The sequence below is a fragment of the Nannospalax galili genome, unplaced genomic scaffold (assembly GCF_000622305.1).
Source record: "Nannospalax galili isolate Female #2095 unplaced genomic scaffold, S.galili_v1.0 scaffold188, whole genome shotgun sequence".
Lineage (NCBI taxonomy): Eukaryota > Metazoa > Chordata > Mammalia > Rodentia > Spalacidae > Nannospalax > Nannospalax galili.
The window spans coordinates 4,744,563-4,768,728 of record NW_008360325.1 but is presented as its reverse complement, the minus strand read 5'-3'; the positions used below and the strand labels follow the sequence as shown (position 1 = coordinate 4,768,728).

The window sequence follows — 24,166 nt, the reverse complement described above, 5'->3', positions numbered from 1 at the left end:
GAGGGAGGGAGGGGATACTCATCTTAGATCTGCATTGAGGGCAGGTATATCAACATGGTCCCAAGTAGCCAGTCCCCATGCCTGTCGTAGCCAGACTGAGATCTACCTGCCAGCTACCTGCTCCTTACTCTGTAGTTCAGGCATATTCCTGATCCTGTTTCCACATCTACAAAATGGAACCAGTTGAGGGCCTGCCATCCTGGCCAGGTTCTCACCCAGGGATGGGTCCTGGAAGATGCTCAGAAAGATTCGGGTCATCTTGTGATCAACCTCAATTTACAACCAAAGACCAAGAAAAGTAGTGGTTCCCCAAGGTCACTGCATAGATGACATCATGGGGGGGGGGGCTTCCTGGTGAGTGAGGACTGCAGCCAGAGGTGGCCTTTCCACCTCTCCTCTCCTAGGGACACCAATGCTCCCACCTCTTCTAGGGACACCAGTGCTGTCCTTCCGCTTTGCCAGCACCACCTCAGTTCCTTACAAGGGAGCCTCCACGGGTGGGACCACATCCCCTCTTCCCCAGCAACAGTGAGTATCAGTCAGCAGAAACTGCAGCTGGGGTATGTGGAGACCACCAAAGACTCAGAGAGGCGTCCCGGCTCACGAGCACAAGACCTGAGCCCCTCAGCCACCAGGAATCTGTAGCACAAGCTCACCCTGAAGGGCCAGAAGCCTCAGGTGTGACATTCGGGGCTCAGCCTGCACCAACATCCAGACACTGCCTAGTGAGCCTTCCTCCCTTTGTGAGTAATGTGCTTCCAAGGGTAACATGGGGTCCCATGAACTCAGTGTGCAAGCTGCCAAGGGCTAGGGAGATATTTCATCAGGCAAGCGCTTGCCATAAAGCATGAAGACCCTGAGTTCGATCACCAGAACCCAGATGAGAAGCCATAAAAGAGTCGGCCTGGTGGTACATTTGTAATCCCAGCCCTGGGGAGCCAAACTCACTCAGAGAGCTCCAGGACAATGAAATACACCTGAGGAATGACACCCAAGGTTGACCTTGGGCCTGCACATGCACACACATGCATATGAACACATATGTGCACATACATGTGTATTCAGGCACACATTTTGCTAACCCTAGAGGAAATGGTTCAGACACTTGTGACAGCACACTATTCATCCCTAAACAGACCACAAGGCAGCCCCACCTCCTCACACACATACATCTTCAGCAAGGCCTGTGAGTTCTCCTCCATACTTGACAAGCCCTTGTGTGTGTAGGGCCCTGCAGCCATGGGCCATAAGGTCATCCCCTCCGGGTTTCCCCATCCTGCCCTGAGTCCCTGGGCAATCATAGGCTATCAGAGACCAAACAAGACAAACAGGAGCCTGTGGTAGAACTCTGTCCTCTGAGCATAACCATTGTCACCTTTATCAGAATAGCTGTGTCTACTTGCAAGAGACCCTGAGAGGGGCTTGAGTGCTGGTATTCCTTCATGGAAGGAGGCAGTAGGAAGGGTCGACGGCCCTTGCCTGATATTCCGGCCATTCCCTCCTGCGCCTCCCAGACATCTGTATATGGTTCTACCCTAATCGTGCCACATGTCCTCATGATCTCTGGAAGTGCCTGTGGGAGGTTAACAGAAGAGGGGACCTCCACCAACACCACTATGGGGGCATCATCATCCATGCTGAGGTAAGACTTTCCTGTGGTGCTTTGTGATCACCCACACTCCTGTAAGTAACCCCTCACCCACTCTCTGTAAGTAAGCCCAATAAATGCATTGGCTCCCCAAGATGGACTTTGGTGGAATGGTACTTTGGTTTGCTGTTGGGGCCTGATAAGAAAAGCGCAGACATTTATTTACGTCTCCTCAGGAAAAGGGTTCCCACAAAAGAGCTGCTTCAGGGAAGAACTGCCAACAGATTGACCCTCACAGTCAGTCTGTTTCACTGCTGCTGAATTACCTCCCAGGCCAAATCAGGTACCTGCAGGCAGAGGTGGTCGGTCCCCTCCTCTCCTTTCCAGAGCTCAAGCTGTAACAGATAACCCTGAGGAAAACCTGCTGCATCCACCCCCAGCCCCCAGACCTCACTGGTCCCCACATCTGCAACAGGGTGGCCCACAGTGACAGTACATCTCCACAGAATAACCTTAGACCCACGAAGGGGGCCACGAAGAGGCAAGCAGGCCACCCAGCCCAAGGCTTCCTTCTGTGACATTCAGGACCAAGCCACGGTGGGAGGAATACCAGGACCACACAAGCAGTGACACACTAACCTGGCATCACAGGGGACAGGACACTGTCATCCATGCACACCTATAAACCACACCTGAGGCCTGCCTATCTGGTCTGGCAGGCTCACTCTGAGAACCTGGGAAGCCAGACAGTTTACAGTGGACACCAGTGAACACCAATGTGCCAGAGCTCCACCCCTCCCCTCCGCCTTCCCTCCCTGGCCAGCCCTGCAGCAGGCTGAAGGCCTTGAGGGTCAGAGCTGAGCTAGGCCTGGGCTTGACTTCCCTCTTGTTTGAAGTCTGCACCTCACTCCTTGCACAGGTGGCTGTGGTGAGGCTTTCAGTAAACACCACAAGGAAACAACCCATCACCACCATTGAAGCCTTGAGTGCAGCTCCCGGCTACACAGCTCTGCACAAGGGTCAGCTGAGGAGCCTGAGGCTCAAAGGGCACACTGGGTCTCCCCGGCACAGTCCCAGAGCTACACTTCCTCCTATGCCGGCCAAGCAGGTTTGACAAGGCGTGGGACATAGGGATACTATGTCGGGGACACTACCATGGGAAGGTGGCAGCCTCTCCACCACTCTATGTGGCTGGGCACCAAGGCTAGGGCAGGACTGTAGCCTGACAGTGAGGTCTTGGGGAAGAACCTGCGGGAGTCCACAGGGTCCGTGTGTACAAAAAGGAGGCACATGTGGGCCTAGAGTCACTCCCTCAAGCCACTAGGCATCAGTTTCCTCATTTGCAATGGAGAAAGCTGTGGGTTCCAAGGGTTGTGTTCTAAACATGGACCCTTGCCCCGTGTATTGTTGGGGCATGTGGCCAACAGCACCCTCCTGCACACGTTCTACAAGGCTGTGGGTGAGGGGAGAGCTAGGTCAGGGAGCTTTAAACAGGGTTATACTGCAGAACCTGCCACCTCCAACCTTCTGTGGGCCCAGACACCCCTCCTAGCCAATCAGAAAATGTTCGCCCTAGGAAAGCACTTACAGAAGTCAGAGCTGTTCTTGGAAGGAGGTGGCAAGAGGCAGGCAACATTCATAGTAAAGAAAATACAGTTGTCTTCTCTCCCAATTACATACAGTAAACTCACAGCCATGCCAATGGCCCAGCAGTCATGGCATTTATCGAAAGGTCAACAGCAGATATAGATGTCGTGGGGAGGAATGCTTCTAACCATTTAATGTGACCAAGAGGAGTATGTGTGCACAGACCATGAGGTGAGACTCACGTGTATCCACACACCGTGGCCCACATAGGAGGTATGTAGCTGTCAAAATTCTCACACATACATATGGCATCCAGACAATTGAGGGCAAAGCTGTGTGGGTGTCAGAACTACACACACACACACACACAGACAGACACAGACACAGACACAGACACACACACACACACACACACACACACATCTGCAGTCCCCCATCAGTTCACGGTCCCACTCCTAACTCCTGCTCCAGGCCCTGCCCCAGGCAGACTAGCCAAAGGGACCTGCTCCATGAGGCCACACACATGCTTTCCACGTCCACATCCACAGCAGAAACACTGATCCTGACCCCACGGCTGGGAGAAATTGGCCTGGGGACAGGAGAAGGGGAACCCCAACCCCAGGCTCATCCCGCAAGACCACAGCACCTGTCCATGTTCCAGGGCAAACGTGCCCCACTCTCCTCGGATCCATCCTCCTCAGAATCCAGCCTCAACCCACCCAAGTCAGAAACCTAGAAAGGCTGTGTTGAAAGGGGAGACGTGATCTGGAGTCTGCCGTAGGCAGGACAGAAGACAGGTTACCCAGGAGTAGGATGGCCCAGGCAGCTGTCCAGCATGCTTGTGGGTCTTCAAAGGGCAGGAATGAGCCTGAGGACTCCCACAGTTGAGTTCAGAGTGGCTGGGGAGAGGCCCCACATACCTACTCCTGCCTGCCTCACACCTTGCTCCTCTTACTAATGTGGAAACTGAGGCACACAGACCAATTAGTCTGTTGACTTGAGGTAGTCTGAGGATAGATACTTCCCCATAGCCCCAAAGCCCATCATCCATCTGGCTCAGTCCCTCCACACTGCAGCTTCAGAGGGAGAGAAACTCATAGTAGTTTGGGGCTTCTATGACGACACACACACACACACACACACACACACACACCTAGGTGAGTCACTTGGGCAGGACTTAGGACTTGGTCCCTTGGTCTCAGCTTCACATTACTGCTAAAGGGCAGACACCTTCCAGGAACTCAATCAGCAAGGCGGCTGAGCCCTGGAGCAGGAAAGAGCAGGCCTGGTCCCAGAGACCCAAGAGGGAGAAGACCAGGGCAGCTTGCATTCAACACCAAAGCTCAGTAGCCCTGCCAAGGGTAGCTCCAGCATCCCTAGTCACTCTCAGAGTCACCAGAGAGCAGCAGTGCCAAACCCATTATGGGCTACATTGCCACCCTAGGACAGGGGCTTACGAGGACATGGGCACAACAAACACTTGTCTCAAAGAGCTCCATGCCAAGCACCAAGGAAAATGAGGAACTTTTTGGACACTGGTAGGAGAGAATGCCTGGAAAAATGATAAAAAGGTAGGTACGGTGGCTAGAGCTCGAAAACAAGTTTCCAAGTGAGGGAAGGGAAGTAGAGGCAGAGGAGATGGGCAGGGTGTGCCTGAGCAGGGGCACAGGAGAAAGTGGGGCTGGACAGGACTCAGGAGGTGCTGGGCCGGAGCCAGAGAAACTTCTGTAGAGGTGGAAGAGCAGAGTGGGAAAGGAGTCCGAGGCATGTGAACAACGCCTCCAACTTTGTTTCTGGGTCCCTGAAGTTGATGCTGAAGCCACTGAGAGGTCCTGGAAGGGTCAGGTGCAGAAAAAGAGTGGCCCAGCAGGAGCAGAGCACAAGAGGGTGAAACTCCACTGTCAATATCCAAAGAGGGACACAGTCACACCCAGTGTCCCAAGTTCACAGATGACCAAACTGGCAATGAGTTCAGCATGAGGCACCCAGCTTAGGGGGAGGGCAAGGTACACAATCCTGGGCAAAACAACAGGGCCCAGCCAACCTGCAGCCCAGGAGGAGACTACCAGCCACAGGGTGACTGGCCAGGCCGTGAATGTCTGGACCCTCCAGCATGGACGTAGTAGCCCCTGAATATAAATGCAGAAGCTCCTGCTCCTGGGGAGGGACCAATGGGACAGAGCCTTGGATCTGGGTCATCTGTGTGCTCCCTTCCCCCATGGGGCTCATGGCCAGCCTCTGAGGTGGGGGGTAGAAATGCATGGCCCAGGCATGGGTCTGTCTGCCCTGGCCAGGCACCCGCTGACCCCAGCCTAGGCAGCCTGAACAATGACGCCTTTTGTTTCCAGGTTCCCCATTGTCTGCCAGCCCGCCTGCACCAGGGCTAAAAGAGGATTTCCAGGGGGATTTCTCAATGGGTTCCCAGAGAAACATCCTGTCCACAGGATCTGCTGCTCATGGCCTTCCCTTAAAAGGCTGTGAAGGGGGGAGGGGAGCCCGGACCCTTTGGAAATGATCAAAAAAGGTTATCTGGAGGCTGGCAGGTAGCTCAGTGGTAGAGGGTAGATTCCAACCCTCGCACAAAAATAAATAAAAAAGGTCCTTCGGTCCTAACCCTGGCTTTGTCATCACCCATACCATCACAGCCTGTTTGTACTACAAAACGTTGCCTGCTTCTCCCAACAAGCCCAGTGACATCTGCAGGTACCTAACTTCTCCAGAGGGAAACAGAAGAGCAGAACTGGAGGACCTGGATCACGATCGCAGGGACAGTGCACGCAGAGGTGAGGCCCCAGCCAGCTTCTCCACCATCTGCCTGGTCCAGGCTGCTTCAGACGCGTTCACTCAGATTCAGGCAGCTCAGGTGAGCATGTCCAGTGGGCGGTGGATGCCTGGGAGGTTGTGTGCCACAAGACTACACGAAACCATACACGAAAGTGGACCCCAGGCACACAGTGCCCGCTCTGTCACATTGGCTAGCTGTGACCCAAGAAGCCCAGGTGCTATAATGCATCATCTGTCCACACAATGGGACAAAAAGACAGCCACTTAAAATGACACGTAAATGCCATCATCCTGAGCACTCTGTGTGAAAACAGGTCCTAGTAAAAACTGTAACGGACCTATGTAGAGAAATCTGTGTCTTAAAGAGCGTATCTTGGATAAGATCCAACAGAAGAGGGCCATGGGGTAAAAACTAAGGAAATCAGACTAGAACGGGACTCCAGTTGATACTAACAGATCAGTGTTGGCTCATTTGCTGAGACAAACAGACCACGCTGATGCAAGAACTAATAATAGGGAAACTGGGAGCAGAGCCCCTGAGAACGTTGGGTTCTATCCTCTCAATTTTTCTAAGTCTAAAAACTACTATGAGAAACACAGCTTTTTTAAAAACTATGCATAATGAGAGTTGGGAAAATGGATCGGTGGGTAAGAGTGCTTGCCACACAAGCATGAGGACCTAAGTTCAAATCTCCAGAACCCACATAAAAAGGTTGTACACATCTGTAACCCCAGCACTGAGTGGGGGTGGAGACAGGAGAACTCTGGAGCTCGATGGCCACCAGCCTTTATCCAGGGCTAGTGAGAAACCCTCTTTCAAGGGAGTTGATAAGGTGATAGAGCAGAACACCAGCACCTTCCTCTTGCTTCACACACACACACACACACACACACACACACACACACACACACAGAATATAACTAAGTTAATTAAAATAAAACAGTGTAGCCGGGTGTGGTGGCGTACGCCTTTAATCCCTGCACTTGGGAGGCAGAGGCAGGCGGATCTCTGTGAGTTCCAGGACAGCTGGGGCTACAGGGAGACCCTGTCTCAAAAAGACCAAAAAAATAAAAATAAATAAAAAATAAATAAATAAAACAATGTGTACGATGATTCTACTGCATAAAATTCCATACAAAACTGGGGGAAGGGTATCTAGTCCAATTCTCTGCACTGTGCCAGGGTCTACATGCTGGTTTTGCTTATACGCCACATTTACACGAGATGGCCCCACTGCGACAACTTTCCATCATGAGCAATGGGTTACAGATGGGCAGGTGGCAGGTGATGCTTTGCATGTGCACAGGTGATAAATCACAGGGGTGAGGAATAGGCTGGGACCTGAGGCCTGACAGAACAAGGTCAGACAAAAACTGATAGGGGCACCCAGCCTGGGAGGAGGTTTGTCCAGCTATCTTTTTTTTTTAATATTTTATTTATTATTTTTAGGTGTATGAGCATACTGCCTGCAAGCGTGTAAATGCACCCATGTCATGCAATGCCAATGGAGGACAGAAGAGGCCATCAAATCCCCTGAAACTGGAGTTACAGATGGTTGTTAGCTGTCATGTGGGTGCTGGGAATCGAACCCAGGTCCTCTACAAGAGCAGCCAGTGCTCTTAAACGCTGAGCCATTTCTCCAGCCCCTTGTCCAGCGACCTTAAACATGTCACACCATCTTACACAGAGCAGTGACACTTGCCTTCTCAACCCAGTGGGGCTGTGGCCCATGATAAAAGGAGAGGTTCTAGTAAGCCCAAGCACCTATCAGGAGGCCCTGGGATAAGCAAGGGAGGCTGCTCTCAGACTTGCAAAGGTGGGGAGCTGCCCTTCTCAGAGCCTGACAAAGGCAGAGCTGATATCTGGGGCATAAGACTCACCAGGAGAAATCAGCCACATGGGATAAGCTGTGAAAAATAAAACCTGTAATTTTGGAGCCAAGAAACTCTCGAGTTTTCTACTAGTGTCCAACCTTCCAAGACCACTGCCCACAAGGGAACCTAGGATCACTCTCCAAGCAACAGTCACCTTACACACCCGGGGGGGGGGGTAGAGACCCAGGCTAAACAGTGGTCAAAGGGTTACCTGGCTATCCATCACAGTGGCACACTGAGGCCTTCTGGGTACCAGTGTAGAAAACAGTTACCACTCTAAATCATGCAGTCATTGGGAATACGCAAAGTTATGGCTGTAGAAAAAAGAAATACATGCGCACAGAAGCACAGAGTGCGTGGGGGTGAGGAACAGGTACCCCAAGCCCGGAGTGCTCAGTTGCTTTCTACAGTAGGATCCTGAGCAATCTACCTAACTTTGTTGTGCCTGGATTTTCCCTTTGAGTAAAGAGGAACCATAAAAAAGCTTCTCAGCTTTGATGGCACTATGTGCATGTCTTGTATGACTCTCCACAGCCCAAAGATAAAACAATTGAAGTACCCAGTCAACAGAGGTGGAAGGTGAGGCGCTCGGGTTTATGTGACTCGTCTGGGGTCACTGGAGGACCCACAGCAGAACTCAGGTAGAAAGGTCCTCAATCTGGATGCCCTTGGGTGACAGCCTCTGAGTGTCAACCAGGAAACCAAGTCAACCCTCTTCTGGGACCTGCCCCAGCAAGTCAGCATGACAGACACACCTCAACCTTCTACCAAGCATAGCAGGGAGGCAGGTGAGACTCAGACCCAGCTCCTTGTCCCCTGGACCACAGCCTGAAGCGGGAGGTCATGATGCACAGGACACGGGGCTCAGGCCTATGGATAGTAGCCAGACAAAACATTCTTACCAGCTCAGTCTTCCCCACCTTCAATGATGCCCAGACCATGTTGTAATGCTGACCACATGTTACTTTGAGGCCCATGAAGGGAATGGACTGGGCTGCAGGGAATGTCAGGGCCCTCCATACAAATGGGGACCTCAGCTTTATTAAACAGTCCTGGTCCCTAACTCCTCCAGGGCTCCAACAGGGAACCATGGCCTGCTCTTCCCACACTGGAGGCAGCCCACCATCTGTCTCTCATACACAGCCAAGTGGGACACAGCTTGGGGACAGAAGAACTAGACCAACATAAACCACCAGAGGCACACAGGTCCCATCTGCCACTAAGGACCTTCTTAATGGGTGGCATGGCCACCAGAGATAGCTTGACCCAGAATTTTGAAGATCTGAGGTATCAAGCCAACAAACTCCACTCTCACAAGTGGGATACCAAGGCATACACCTGTTAAGACCTGCACCTGGGAGCTCACTATAGCATGCTAGAGGGGCACACTGGGAGTGAGGTAAAATTTGTGATCCCTCATGCACACATTCATAAGGCCAAGACTGCCAGGCAGGGTGGCACATGCCTTTAATCCAGTAATCCAGTACTCTGCAGGCAGATCTCTGTGAGATCTGAGGCCAGCCTAGTCTACATAGTGAGTTCTGGGCCAGCTGGGGCTACAGGCAGACCCTATCTTAAAACACACACACACACACACACACACACACACACACACACATACACACTCTGCAGGAAAGGAGTTAGCAAGGCTCCCACTGACTGCCCCTTCTGCCCCCCGTGTTGCTGCCATCAAGACCCCCTGATTAGGGGAAGCTATCCCAAATCACACCAGACAGCCTCAGCCCTTCAGAGGGTCCCCTACCCTTTTAAACCACTGCCTACCCCAGTAGACAAGGATGAGTGAGGAAGGATGGTGCCAAGAGGAGCTATCTCCCCTTCCCCACAAATCCTCCACTGTGCTTGCTGCAGGCTGCGTGTCTCCCAGGGTACTAAGAGCAAGAGTAAGGGGTGTTGGGGCATCTTACCCTGCACAATCCTGCTTCAAGATAGCCCGGGGCTCCAGGCAGGACTCCCTAGGTGATACCCTCAAGTCCCTGATCCCACTGGCCTCCCCCTGCAAGGCCCTGGCCCCTCATCCTTCATAAGGCAAGTAAACACCTGTGATGGCCTGCAGAGGATGCTCCTGCACTGATACGGGCACTCAGGACGAGTCTCCTCCAAGACCTCAGAGGGAGAACGTTTGCGAGCTCCCTTGTTATTTTTAGAAAGAAAAAAAAAAAAAAATCATGAAACTACATATATGAATCTATTCCATGGCCCATGAGATCTCTAAGCCAAGAGTCCACTTCACAGGTGACAAAACTGAGCCAGGGTACAGCAAAGTCCTAGGATTCCCGGCAACCTCATTCCTTCCAAGCCCCCAAACAAGGCTGTGTTGCCTGCCACACACCAGATTCCCAGTTTGCTTACAAAAAGACCCCCACCCCCACTTCACAGTTCCACTGAAACTGAGTACCTACTTAAGAAAGCCCTGGGGTGGAGAAGACCCCAGACCCCCAGAGGCCTAGACACCTCCAGGCAGCAGCATTCTCCGAACACAGCCTGAGGCAAGCAGAGACCAGCAAGCTTGAGGATCTATGTACCCAATCCCCAGAGTTACAGGGGGTCTGCTTCCAGCTCCCCTATAGGCTCATCCAGGGACACCAAAGCAGGCAGGGGACCACTCTAACCTAGAGCCCCTCACACAAAGCACAGTCACAGTCTTAGAAATTTATACTATGAGAACAGTCACATCAGCCTCCTGGAGCACCCCACTAGAGCTCCCTGCTGGGCCCTCCCAGCTGGCCTCTGCTGTACAGAGTCGTACAGGTCCCCTGGGCAAGACTCCATCTGTACTAGTTGAGCTGCCAATGGGCAACCCTGAAGGGCCAGTGGAGTAAGCTGGGGATATGGGTATCTGTGCTGAACAGAGGATATACGGAAGGGGAGGGAAAGAGAGGGGAGGGAAGGAGAGGGAAGAGGAGGGGAAAGGAGAGAGGAAAAGAGGAGGGGAGGGGAGGGGAGGGCAGGCTTTCCTCATGCATGAATATACACAAGCCACACTTGGCCTATGGGTGCAGTAGTCTCCCTTATTCAAGGTTTTACTTTCCCTAGTTTTAGTTATCCACAGGTAACCAGAGCCCAAAACCCATTAAGTGGAAAATTCCAGAAATAACCCATAAGTTTTCAACTGTGCATGGTTCTGAGCAGTGTGATGAACTCTCAAGTCACCGTGCTGTCTCTCCTGGGATGTGAATCACTCCTGTCCAGCAAATCCATGTTGTATACAGTACCCACCCATCCCATCTCCCTCATCAGTACAGGATACAAATAGTTCAGGACTATCAGAGGCTTTAGGCATCCACTAAGGGTCTGGTATCCCCCACAGATGAAACTGTCGTACCTTAGTACCATTTGGAGTAAAAGTCATTTGGACACTGGGGAAGGTGTATGCAGGGTGCACAAATGATTCCTTGCCTCTAGGCCAGCCCTGCCACTCCCAAGCCTGTCTCTTTCATTGAGTTAGAGAACATTAAATGCAGGTACATAAGGCCAGAGAAAGAGTGCCTATCAACACATTCAAAGGTTGCCAGAGTAGGCACCTAGTTCACAGGAGTAAGGTGAACCTCGAAAGAAGCAAGTGATGGGGCTGGTGAGATGGTTCCTTCCTTGAAAGCTTCAAGACCTGAGTTTGATCCCCAAATCCCATGGTGAAGAACAGAACTGACTCCTGAAAGGTATCCTCTGACCTTCACACAAACATAATAAACACAAGTGCACACACAGATGCACACCCACACACATAGCATACACACACGTACATACATGCATGCGCGCACATGCTCGCGCGCACACACACACACACACACACACACACATACACAAGTGCACACTCGAGCACAATTATAAAATCATTTTTGAAAAGAAGCAAGTTCATCTCCTCTCTTTACTCTTCCCTTGCCTGGATGGCTGTTTGGGGACAGTGGAGCGAGTTGGCACGCGATGCCTATGGGGGGCGGGGAAGCAAAGCCTTCATGGGGTGTAGGATGACAAATGATCTGTTGGCTGCGGCTTCTGATTCTGGGTCAGACCAGCCCCCTAACTGGATAAGCACATGGAAGGTGAGAGCCTGGGGCCAGAAACCCAGCCCTCTGGCTACCTACCTATTGCAGGTCCTTAATGCCCAAATCAAGAGGAATGTAAAACAAAAACCAAAACCGCAAAAGGTACTACTGGGTTGGCTGGACAGGGCAAGAGGGCAGTCTGAAAGCAGCCACCTAGGTGAGACATAACCAGGGAAGGCATGGGTGTCTCAAACTCCCAAGTTCCCTCAAGGGTCTCTCAGCACCAGAGACCTGATCCAACCACCTTGACTCACAGAGAGGTAAACTGAGGCCTGGGGAAACTGAGGAGCGATCAAAGCAGAAATAAGAAGCAAGCTGGTGGGGAAGTAGGGCTGTGCATAAAAACCTAACGTTAAACCTGTCCTACATACAAAAACCTCAGGAAGGAGGCACACACAGTGTCACCACAGCAACTCCCGGGACAGGAGGGGTGAGGGGCGAGGAAAGCACAGAGCTTGTTGGTCAACAGGCACAGGCCCAGACCCTCTGGGTTACACAGGATGCATGCTCTGGGCTCTTCACTCCACTTCCCGGCTCCCCTCGGCATTCTGTGAGTTTCCTGACCTTGAGCATGCCTTAAATTGATTTGTTTGTTCAAGGCCTTGGGCAGGAAACACACTAACCCTACTACTGGGTTTCTTCACATTTTCTGAGCCACAGGCCTTGGATGAAAGCTACTGGTTGTGTCCCTGGGGAAATTCAAGAGTATACAGTCCTGGAGCTTGGAGGGAGGGTGGAGAGTAGGGTGGGTCCCTGAAGTCTGTCATCACAAAGGGTCCCTGAGGATGCACCAGCTGACAAGCTACAGAAACCACTGAAATTTGGTCAATGTAGACAGGTCAAGACAAGCATGACTTTGGAGTTATCCAAAAGGTAAGGGACCAGGCCAGGAAATTCCTGTGACTCTGACTGCACAGGGATGCCAGGAATCCAAGGAGCACCGGCAACCAAGAGGATGAGCCCCCCTCCCCTCACCCCCTTCCACCCCACTCCACCCTTGCCTCCTCCTGCTCACAAATACAAGGGGTCTTTTCACACAGGATTCCCACAAGGTTCAGTTCCACACACTTTGCAGATCACATTGCCCACAACCAGGCCAGCACCCAGGGGGACAAACTCATAACTCAGTGGGAAGGGATTAGGAACGCTGCAGATCAAAGAGACCCAGGTTTGGGGCAGGGGGCTGTCTCCAAGGTGGGGTACCAGCAGACCAGGCAAGAGTCCTGATAACACTCCTGGAGGTGCTCTGCTTGACTCCGTCTGCAGAAGGAATTCCTATCCTTAGAGCCCACCTCATGGGTCGTTCTCAGGAAAATCTGCACAGGTGACTCCTTGAACAGGGGGTGCCCTTAGGAGAAGAGGAGACTGGAATCCTGGCAGTCGAACAGAGTACTAGAGGCTTCCAGGGTCCCTGATCTACCTGCCCACCTTCAACACTGCTATTGCACATACAGAGTTAAGACAAAGGTTTAGGGTCTTCCCAACTCACAGGGTCAAGGAAGTCCTAGCTAGCAGTGCCTTTCCCTAGGTGAGGCCAGCATCCCACTCCCTCAGTCTCTGGGACCCTAGGTACAGTCTCTCTCTGGGACACGTCACTGAGTTCAGACCAATGTCACCCTGTCTCTCTCTCTCTCTCGCTCACACACACACACACACACACACACACACACACACACACAGCAGGCTCAGGCAGAATGAGGCTGCAATAAGCAGTCGGGGGCAGTAGGGGCAGGCCCAGGGCCAGAGCCCCAGGTGTTGCGTGTGTAATGGACTCATCACCAGAGACAGCTGGTACAATGGCCCCCAGCTGGACCCAGGCAGCTCACTTAACCCCAGAAGGCGCCTGCCCACTTGCCAGTCACAGCCATGGCCTCCACGGGGAATCAATGGCACTGAGGGCTGGTGAGTGTGGCCAGGGTAGGTCTGCAGCCTCTCCAGGAGAAGCAGGGCAGGGAACGTGGCCACTGACCTGCATCGACCCCCCCACCCCCTCTACCCCTTCAGTTTAGAAGTCATTTTCTTTGTTTTCTGATTCTGCAGTCTTCTTGGTCTTGTTTGGGGGATAAGGAGCTGGCAGTTAGGGACCAGTTAGCTGAGTTCTGCTGGGGACCAACCCCTGGAGCCAGGTGACCCTCTCGGTACTTGGGTTTCCTGCAGACACATGGACTCATACATCCCACAGCTCATGACCAGTAGCCATCTCCTGCATGTCAGAAAGCCTGGCACCCACCACTGCAAGGTACTAGCCATAACCCTGGCTCAGGATGCAAAGGATCCCACAGACACTGAACAGATGAAGGCCACATGCCACATATCCTGTGGCCTGCCCACCTCAATGACTAAACTAAGCCTCTATGGAAAGGTGGGACCTCAGAGGGTGCAGGTGACAGGAAAAGCCACCACGGGAGGACCTAAAGTGTACTTGCACAGTGGGTAGTCAAGAGTCAGAACTCCTGGTCTCAGGATGACAAGTCTAAGACTGGGAGGTGGCTAAAATCCTTGACACCAAGTTCAGATGTCCAGACTTCCTTCTGTGGGAGCCACAGGACCCGGGAAGAACTGTCTAGACCAGCACTACCTCCAGAGCTCTGTCAAGGACAGATTGTTCTTTATCTCCAGGTCAACAAGCCCCAAACACGCTGAGCAGTGCTGTTCCATATCACCTAACTGTGACTGCACTAGACTGAAGCAACCACCTGCAGCTAGTGGACAGCTCAGGGCTACAACAGGAGACCTTGAAGGGAAGGGCTGGCCAAGGCTCAGGCAGAGAGTGCAGGGAAACAGGTAAGAGGCAGGGGTCCAAATCACAGTGTACAAGTGGCCAGAATGGTGACCAACAGCACCTAGAACCTGAGCCCAGGATCAACAACCAAAACTTGAGCTAGAGAGAGGGCTGCAGTTACTATGGGGGAGTGGGAGAGAGTGGCTGGCACACCCCTAGGTTCCAGAGGACCTGTCACGGGGGCATCAAACGCTACCAGGCAGAGGCCAGGAGCCTGAGCCAAAGCTACCTTTCCCAGGGTCTGCTGCAAAGTGTGGCAGAAATTCCAGTCCATGGTGAAGGGAGCATCCCCCTGGGGGGTTGAGGGGAGGCAGAATGACAGCGGGGCAGGGTTTTGTTTTATTGCTTTGGACAAGGAAACAGGAGCCTTGTTGCAGAGAAGGAGCTGGGGAGAGACCCAAAAGGAAGGAGAGGAAGGAAACAGTGGGGGAGGGTCCCCACAGGAGCAGCTGACCAAGGGAGAGAAGACAGGAACCTTACTCTGCCAGCCAGGACAGAGGGTGAAAAATGAGGAAGACCCTCGCTTCTGCACATAAGTGGGGTGCATACATTGCCAAAAATACTAAAAGCAAAAAGGGCGGACATGGAGGGAGCTTCCTACTGCCCCACCAGCTACCGAGAGACATTAGGCAGTCAAGCGGCTGGGAAATGGAGCCTTGGCCCAGGCAGCAGGGCCGGAACCTGCCACAAAGGGCCACTCCCAGAGCGGACTCATTAGGGAGGCCAGCCGGTGCCCTGCACAGTGACAGGCGAGTGCATTCAGGGCCCGCACACAATCAGGCCCTTGTGGTGGGTAGGGGAGCTGGGTGCTCACTGGAGCCGCTGATTCCTAGACAAGAGCAAGCTTCCTTCTTGTCTTACAACCAGGAGCTGCCGGGAAGACAGATTTGAGGAGACAAAGAGATCCCCTGACAGTGGATGGTCTATTTTTGGAAATGGGTTACCTCTTCTCAGTAGCTGCCATCTCGATGCCACTGGCCCTGCCTACATCTGTCCCCTTGAATATAGCCTAAAAGCCACCACCACTCCTTTTAGGGCAGGCTCGTACTGTGCACTGCATATGGAAGGCAGCCTCACCATGGTGTAACTCAGCTACGAGAGCTTCTGGGGAGGGAGTGCAAGCCGGGCTGTGTCCAATGTGAGAACTGGGCCAGAGTCCCACCTAGCTTTCTATGGCTGCTGGCAAGCCCTTAACTAGGCACACCTAGAGCTGTGTCCCTAGTTACCATACGGCACAGATCAGTGAGGAGGCAACAGAAACTGGTCTGCTTCTCCTTCACTGCTAACTTGAACTGACACTGGCCTTTGCCCCCGGCCTGGGATGTTCATCACGGGCCAGCGTCCTCCACTGGCTAACTGGCTGACAGAACCCAGTTCAGTGGCCCCTGTGGGCCCCACAGGTTTTCTCTAGGGTCTTCCCACAAGGGCTCTGGCTCTCACTGCCCACAGAACCCAGAGGCCTCAGCAACCGCCAGGACGTCTGCTCTGTAGGCCCAGACAAAGGTATCATTCTTCGGCTTTTCTGAAAGTGAAACAAGTGCGTAAGCAGGTTAGGGACCGCGGATGGAAGCAAAGGGTGTATTAGCGACCATTAAGGGAAGAAGGCAGGCTTGCAGCACACACCACCGCCGGGGCAAGCTTCATTTTTCTGTAGCTAAAGATCATTTGGTGCCAAGAATGGCAAATGAAAAAGAAAGGGAGGTGAGCAACGTGGCTGGACCACTATCCAGTTTAAAATACGAGAAGACACTCCCTGTCCTTCCAGGTCCCTCACCCCCGACTCCAGCACTGAATATGCACCAACTACACACTCCCAAAGACTGGGCTCTGCCCTCAGGATTGTAAGGGGGGACCTCAAGGGCAGCGGCAGGCCTCCTCAGCCCCAGCTGAATGGCAGCTCAATGTTCTCTTGCCCTAAACTCAGTACCTGGTTCTTTAAGCAGACTTGATCAGATAGTAAAGGTCAGTACTTCCAGCAGGCCTTCAGGAGGTGGCCCAGGTAGAGTCCTGGTCTCACCAGCACTAGTATGGTCACAACTTCAAGGTTCCAGTATCGGTACAGTCACAGGCAGCAACCCCCCTCCCCTCCCCCGGCCCCTAGGTGATTCCTGAGTCCTGCCCCAAACTGAGGACCTACCAGGCAAACTCTAGTTTGGGGGTATAGGTAGAAAAATCACCAAGAACACAAACAGAGCTGGCTGGCAGCACTACCAATGTGACCAGAGGATGGACAGAGCCTGCAGACCTGTCCTGCACCAAGGTTTGTATAGGAATCCAAGTTAAGGAGCCTGAGGACCTGGAGCCCTCTGGGACCTTCAGCACAGGCTCTCTTATAGATGGGAAAATGAAGCCACAAGGAAAGTTAAGAGCTGTCTAGAGTCATGTCATGTCTCTGGCAGCATCATCCAAGCCCAAGACAGCACTGAGGCACACCTATGGACCCCAAGATCCCCAGATGTGGGGAATGTGTCCACTTGGGCTAGTGTCCTTGGGCCCAGCAGATGATCCATAATGTATTCATCAAGCAGGGAGCAAAAAGAACCAGAGGGGGCAGGCTGCATGAAGGTCACACTTGCAGATAACGCTGGATCCCAGGGAAAGCCTCCTCATGAAAGGTCAGAGCCCAAGGAGAAGGGCAGCCCAGGGGCTTCACAGGCGGCAGAAGGGGCTTTACAGACAGCCCTACCACTGTGTTCCCACAGGCGGTCCTGAGTCCCTTGCTCCTATCACCCCACTGCACCAATGTGCCGCCGCAACCCACCTGCGGCCCAACCCTACCTGCCTTGGCTGCTGCGGCTCCTATCACCATCTCGCCTCTTCTCGCTTTCATTAGCCTGCTCTACCTCTAAGGCCAGCTCAGCCCCAGTTCCAGACTCCCCCTCTCTGAGCGCCTCTACTTGCAGAGCCTGAGAGCACTGCTGAGAGGTACAGAGGCCTGATGAAGACTCGCTGCAGCAGTGGGGCAACTGGGCACTTCAGGTTGCAGTGGGATCCAGAGTCAGAGGACCAGAGCTCCCAGGCCTGGCCCCATCCCCATCCCTGACCCAGTCTGACCTGGTATGAACGCACCTCTCTGCTCCGAATCTGTTCCTCAGCAAAAATGGGGATTCCCTGGGACTCCCACTGTTGTGGAGGGCAAGTGAATAAAACAGTAAAACAGCAGCTCTTTATGAAGTGCAGGCACACTGGATTTATCCAAAAGACAGTTTGGGAGCCTGCCCTGCAGTGCCAAGTCTGTATATAGCTCAAGACATAGACAGGAATGTCAGAGGGTCCAGGGCCATGAGGGCCCCAGTACCTGGGCTGGCCAATCCCTTCCCTCCCAGCTCCCTACTTAAGGCAGGAACTCTTCGTACAGCTTGTTCAGGGTTTCTAGCTCTTCCAGGACAGGCATTTCTCCACTCCAAGATGTCACCAGTCTCAGTGCCATCTACTCTAGGAGAGTACTAACTAATAGAAGGAGAAAGACAGAGAAGGGAAGTGGTGCAAGGGAAGGAGCGAGGGCCCTGCAGCAAGGCCCAGCAGGACACCCAGGCCTGCTCCACGACAGGAGGGAGAAGGGAAACTGGCTATCTCTGAGCTGAGGAAAACACTAAGGCCAGCCTGGTAGGCCATTGGAAAACCAGGCTGAGGACCAGGAAGCAGAGCTGCTGGCCTCCAGGATGGGGCCTGCATCTTAGTGAAAAGAAGCAACACACTTCCATTTCCAGAGAGTCTACACATTGAATAGGCAGCACTCTGAGTCTTCCTGTCTGCACCCCAAAAGCTAGAGGTCAGTGGAGACTCTTTAGGAGCTGACACTATCCCTGGGTGACCAGCTCCGGATCTGCCCAGAACCTTCTGCCTGTGGGGAGTTGGGGACATGTGGCAGTGACTATTTCCAGGGGCTGCTTAGAGGAGGGGGGCCACCCCTGACTTTTTGGGATCAAGAGAACATCACATCCTAAAGAACCTTTTTCCTCCTCCATCCCCAAGCTTTTGGGGAAGCCACTAAACTCCCCTTGTCCTTATGCCTCAGGGGGATCAGAACTACTTAGAACAGCTACCAGGGCTGGAGAGATGGCTCAGTGGTTTAGAGCACTCAGTGGTTTAGATCTTCCAGAGGACTCAAGTTCAGTTCCCAGCACCCACAACAAGCAGCTAACAAAACACACATACACACACACACACACACACACACACACACACACACACACACACAAATTAAAAAATTTGTTAAAATCTTGAAGAACCAGCTCCCACTGTTTTTGAAGCCCCAGGGCACCCCCTGGACAGGTTGCAGACGCTAACCCCAGAAGTCTGACCATGCCTCTTAACTGTTCCATGATCAGGGCAGAGCTGGGGTTGAGACACAGAAAGAATAAGTGTCTCCCACAAGTGCTTCCCGACCTGAGCCCTCCTTGACAGCTCAAGACCTAATCCTAGAGGTCAGAGGTCCAAGGAGGCAGATGGGCTGAGGGCAGGGCTTAGAGCAGACTGAACCTACAGCAAAGGTTCTTTCCTATAGTGGCTCCCATAGTCATGACCTTCCCAGAGGTCCTGAGCCTCTCCTGCCCACAGCCCAGCCTACAGGTCACCAGATGGACGCTTCTGAACTGCCACTCCCCAAGCTGGATGACATGAATCACCAGAGGCATTGAGAACCCAAGTGTAGTAGATGCTCATTAAACTTGGGCTAATGTTTCCCTTCCTGCTTAAAAGAGTAAGCTCTCTCATCAGCTATGAGTTCAACTTCTCCTGCCAGTCCCTCACAACTCACCCTGCCCTTCCACTTCTGACAACTGTCCCCTAAAACAATCCAAGACTCCCAGAGCTGCATGGGGTATCCTTCCACAAGCCCCACCCACAGGAAAACTTTCACACCCATATCCCAAGATGACAAGCGTCAGAGTCCTAGCCAGCAGGGCAATTCAAACTGTCACACAAGGAGGCTGGAGAGATGGTTCAGCAGTTAAGAACACTGGCTGTCCTTGCAGAAGACCCGGGTTCAAATCCCAGAACCCAAATGGCAGCTAACAACTGTCTGTAACTCCAGTTCTAGGGGATCCGGCAGCCTCTTCTGTCCTGCCCAGGCATTGCACAACACGGGTGTACTTACCTACATGCAGGCATAACACTCATACACACAAAATAAAAATAATGAAATATTTTGGCCGGGTGTGGTAGCACATGCCTTTAATCCCAGCACTCAGGAGGCAGAGGTTTGTGGATCTCTGTGAGTTCAAGGCCAGCCTGGTCTACAAAGCGAGTTCCAGGTCAGCTGGGGCTACAGGGAGACCATGTCTCCAAAGACAAAAACTAAATAAATAAATATTTTTTTAAAATTGTCTCACAAAGATACATTCCCTCTTCCCTCGACCCAAAGGTTAGTCATGTTTTCCCCAGTTCAGGAACTTGCCTAGAACTTTCAAGGAACTGTGTAAACAAGTGCCCCAGGCATGGCGAGCGATCAGGAACTGATTTCCTCGCAAAGTATGCTGGTCCTGGACCAATATTCCATGAAGTTTGTGTCCCAGGAGCTCAGAGGCTGGACATGGGACAGAGTCCTGGTGGGGGGACAACTGCAATGGGAAGTCAGCCTGGTACAGAGAAGTGGGAGAATGAAAGGGGAAGACTGGGGGTGACACAGGGCACCCCTGGCACAGGGGGCTTCACACCTGGGAAGAGGAGGTTGCCTCCCTGGGAAGAGCTGCTGGCCCTTTTGCTGCACCCTTCCTCACCCATGGAGCCTCCTCACCCACGGAGCCTCCTCATCCATGGAGGGGCTCCTGAACCATGGAGGGGCTCCTGAGCCAGCTGGGCAGCAAGCAGAGGCAACAGGCTAAGCCTGCTGACACAGAAGACTTAGGAATCACCCCATGCCCCAGTCAGCCTCAGGAAATCCAAAGCAAGACATAGCACCTCTTCAAACCTCAGTTTATCTGAGACCTCCCTCCTGGAACAATTCAAAGCTCTAAACAACTGGATAGCTCTTTGTGGTAAACTGGGTGGATCACCTGCCTGAGAACTTGGGGGGGGCCGCCCTCTCTATGCCTGGTCCTGGGGGACATAGCACCCAGGACTATAGACAGTCCCACTGATCCCAAGGAGTCAGGCCGGGAGAGAAGGCAAAGCTTACGTAACCCCACCTATTATCTCCTCTGACCTTTGCTCCCGGATGGCCAGCTTAGGAAAGGCGGCCTTATTAGTTGAGCCTGAAGGCCTCCTGGAAAAAAAAGACCTATTCAGCACCGGCTTGCTCAGTCTTTTTTTTAAGGGCCCAGATCACCCCCACTCCACCCTTCCCTTTAAACCAACAGAAACACAAATGGGAGAACAAACCCAGCTCATTTTGAGCGGTCAAATTTTTAACTCAAACAAGAAAAGATAAATGGTGTTCTTTGGCACACAGGCTTGCTGGCTGGGGGGTTCTGGTTTCTCTGAGTTTTGCGTATGTGTTCATATGCCTCAGCCAGGACTGCCTTGAATGTAGACGGCCACCTCCACCACTGCCACTTGAGGCCTTCCAGGGTACCCTACAGGGCTGTGGGTACAGCAGTGTAGCTCTCCTAGAGAGGACTGCAGGGACATAATTCCCTGGCCCAGCAGCAGGTGCAGTCACAGCCAGCACTCAGATGTGAACTTGCCCACGCACAGTGTGAAAGGCAGGCAGAGTTTGGAAAAAAAGCCAAAATGTGCCCGGAAAGCACCTTGATGAGGATTCCAACAACCACTGGATCATTGTGGGCAGGTGCCAACCTCACTGACCTCGTGGTGGTAAAGGGATCTGTGGGTTCTGCTCCACCTTCCAGAAAAGGGACAGGGAGGCAAAGTTAACCAACATGCCCAAGATCCATGAAGAAGTCAAGATGGCCCTGACCCTGCAGAAAATGGGGTTATCAACTATCCACTCTTGTGATAAGGAAGTGACACTTCCCAGCATGGGAGAAAGAGGGCAAAGACAGGTCAGGAATCAAGAAAAGTAAAGCAAAAATGACAAGTACCAAAGCCGTAAGCCATTCCTGGCCAAAGGACAAGCACGCCTGGTGGAGACCCACGTGGGCAAGGCTGGAGTCTTCTCTGCGCCTCGCCGCACATGTCTGTAACACAGGAATAACCTGAGAGAGCACCAAGAGCTACAGAGGCAGAAGCCCAGGGTCTGACACCACTTTTGCCACAACCTGGACAGTCTCTCTACCTGGTTCAGCACAGCCCTGATCCTCACCATCATAAAGCTACAGGTCCCCAGACTGAAATGCTCCTTTTTTCCGTTTCCAGGAATTCTATGCTCAAGGCCACCCACTGACTTTAAGAGACAAAACAAAAAAAGAACAATCCTATGTGTAACTGAAATTTGTAATAACAAGCCTGAGTTTTCATTTCATGCCAAAGCAAAGCTTTTCTGCTACAAAACTGTGGCAGTTTCGCTGCAGGGAGACTTGAGGCGGGGGATTCAGTAGGAAATCTGACACCTCAACACCTACCCATCCCCAGTGGGGTGGAAAACCTTCAGTGTGGCCGGCCCCTCCCTGCTGTATTATTCACCACTGCAACTGCAACTCTGGGACAGACCCTGGCATCTCCTTGCACAAAACCCAACAGACCTTCCCTGCAAATAGACAAGGACACTCAAGCACACCAGGGCCCTGCAGAGAATCACTCTGGCCAAGTGTCACTGATGACACAGCTGAAAACCAGCAACATTTCATTTCCCAGCCACAGGACTGCAGCAGTCCCCTTTGATGTTGCACTTGGGGTGGGGGGATCAAGGCCCAGAAAACAGACTCTCCCAGAGTCCCAGGAAGGGGAGGCCAAGGAGACCAGAGCACTGCAAACACAGGAGTGTGTATCCCCAACAAATTAAACCAGGAGCTCTTGAGTTGCTGGCTCTTGGCTGTGGAGCCTGGTGGGGGTGGGGGTGAGGCACCTGGGATGCAGAGTTACAAAAAGAAACCTGAGTTGCAGTGGTAGATTGCTAATCAGTAACAATATATCCCTCCAGCCTCAGTCCTGCCCTGAACTCACATGCTCTGGAAAGCCAATAAGAGGGAAATGGTTGCACTGCCCCCATCTGCATGGGGTGACAGTGAGTACCTGCCCCTACCCCAATATGCTGGCAGAGGCATCAAACTAAATAGCTAAAGAGAAAGCTAAGTCCTCGGCTCCCGGAGCCACTCAGAGAAAGAGCAGCTCCTCAAGGCCTAGATATATGGTGTGTGAAAAGGTGAAGAAGGCTTAAAGAACAGAAAGGGCAGGTCATTTTCCACCACCAGACAAACAGGTCTGGCAGTAGTAGCAGGTGCCACACACACAAGCCTCCAAAAACTGTGCAGGAACATGCAGTTGGGAAAGCAGAAAGTCACTGGACTGATGGCTAGGACAGAGCTGACTGCGGGGCTCCCAGACCCCCATGTGAGGTCACCCTCAGCACAGAGCCAACAGTAACCAGTGACTTTGGAAGACAGTGCTGACCTCCCCAGAGGCCAGAGGTCCTCACACCCACACACTAGCCACAGAAGACCACAGCACTTCCTGTAAAGCTTAGCTTTACAAATCCCTTCTGGAGGTATTAACTCCACCTCAAACCCATGAGGCAAGGATCAGCCTCTCCAACTTATAAACAAGGAAACTGAGGCACATGGAGAAAAGTCAGAATCCATTCCAACTATATCCTCAGGGAAAACTGTCGAGGCCGGGTTGAGAAAAGTGTCCCAACCAGTAGTACAGGACTTAAGGGCACCAGGAAGCCTCTTATCTCAGCCCTGAGTGCTCTGGCCCGGCTGCCTCAAGGTCTCAAGACCAGCGCCGGCATGCCAGCCGGCAGGCGATAAGAAGGGGAAGGAAGCGAAGGAAGAATTCCAGCCACAGAACACACGTGGGTGCTGACTGGGCCAGGGAACATCGGTTGCTCCGACCAGGAGGGGAAACTCATTTGCCCAAGCTCAAAGGACCTTTCCTATCCTCCCAATGCCCACGGGTTTTTTCAGGGTAGGAGGAGAGGCACCCCCAGACGGCCAGAGAGTGCTAGACACTAACGCAAAGCTATAGGTGGGAAACTTTCCCTGCAGCGGGCCGACGGCGCATTATAAGCCGGACAAGGATACCCACCATCACCTGACCCGGACACCATTAAAGATGCCCCAGTTGCTCAGCCAGCTTCAGTGGGGGATGCGTGTCTGGAGGGGAGGGGGGGGTCCCGTGGGCAGGAACTACCGCTCACATCCCCCCTGGGCCGCTCAGACACCCGAGTCAAAGGAAAGGGCCACCGGGTCCGCGCGGTCCTTACCGTGCAAGCCGTTGGGGATACTTCGGTGGTGCGGTGGCGCGGACAGGTCATCCAGGGACCGGCGCGTGGCTCCGGCCTTGCCGTCCGGACCCTTGTGCGGACCAGGGAGCAGCAGCGCGGGGGTCACGTGGTGGTGATGGTGGTCCGGGCTGCCACCGCTGCCCGCACTCGAGGTGCTGCTGCCGTCGCCCATGTCGCGAGCCCCGGAGCCCGCCGCGCCG

General features: G+C 53.0%; 1 protein-coding gene across 2 annotated transcripts in view; it reads right to left on the bottom strand.

Moving 5' to 3' along the window:
* Ccdc85c (coiled-coil domain containing 85C) overlaps positions 1-24,160 on the bottom strand; it is a 72,863-nt gene extending 48,703 nt beyond the window's left edge. For both annotated transcript variants that reach the window (XM_008825638.2, XM_017796236.2), the window contains exon 1: positions 23,946-24,160. In XM_008825638.2, the coding sequence (XP_008823860.1) occupies positions 23,946-24,138 (193 nt within the window). In that variant the 5' untranslated portion in view covers positions 24,139-24,160. The remainder of the gene's footprint in view (positions 1-23,945) is intronic.
* Positions 24,161-24,166: the final 6 nt, after the last annotated feature.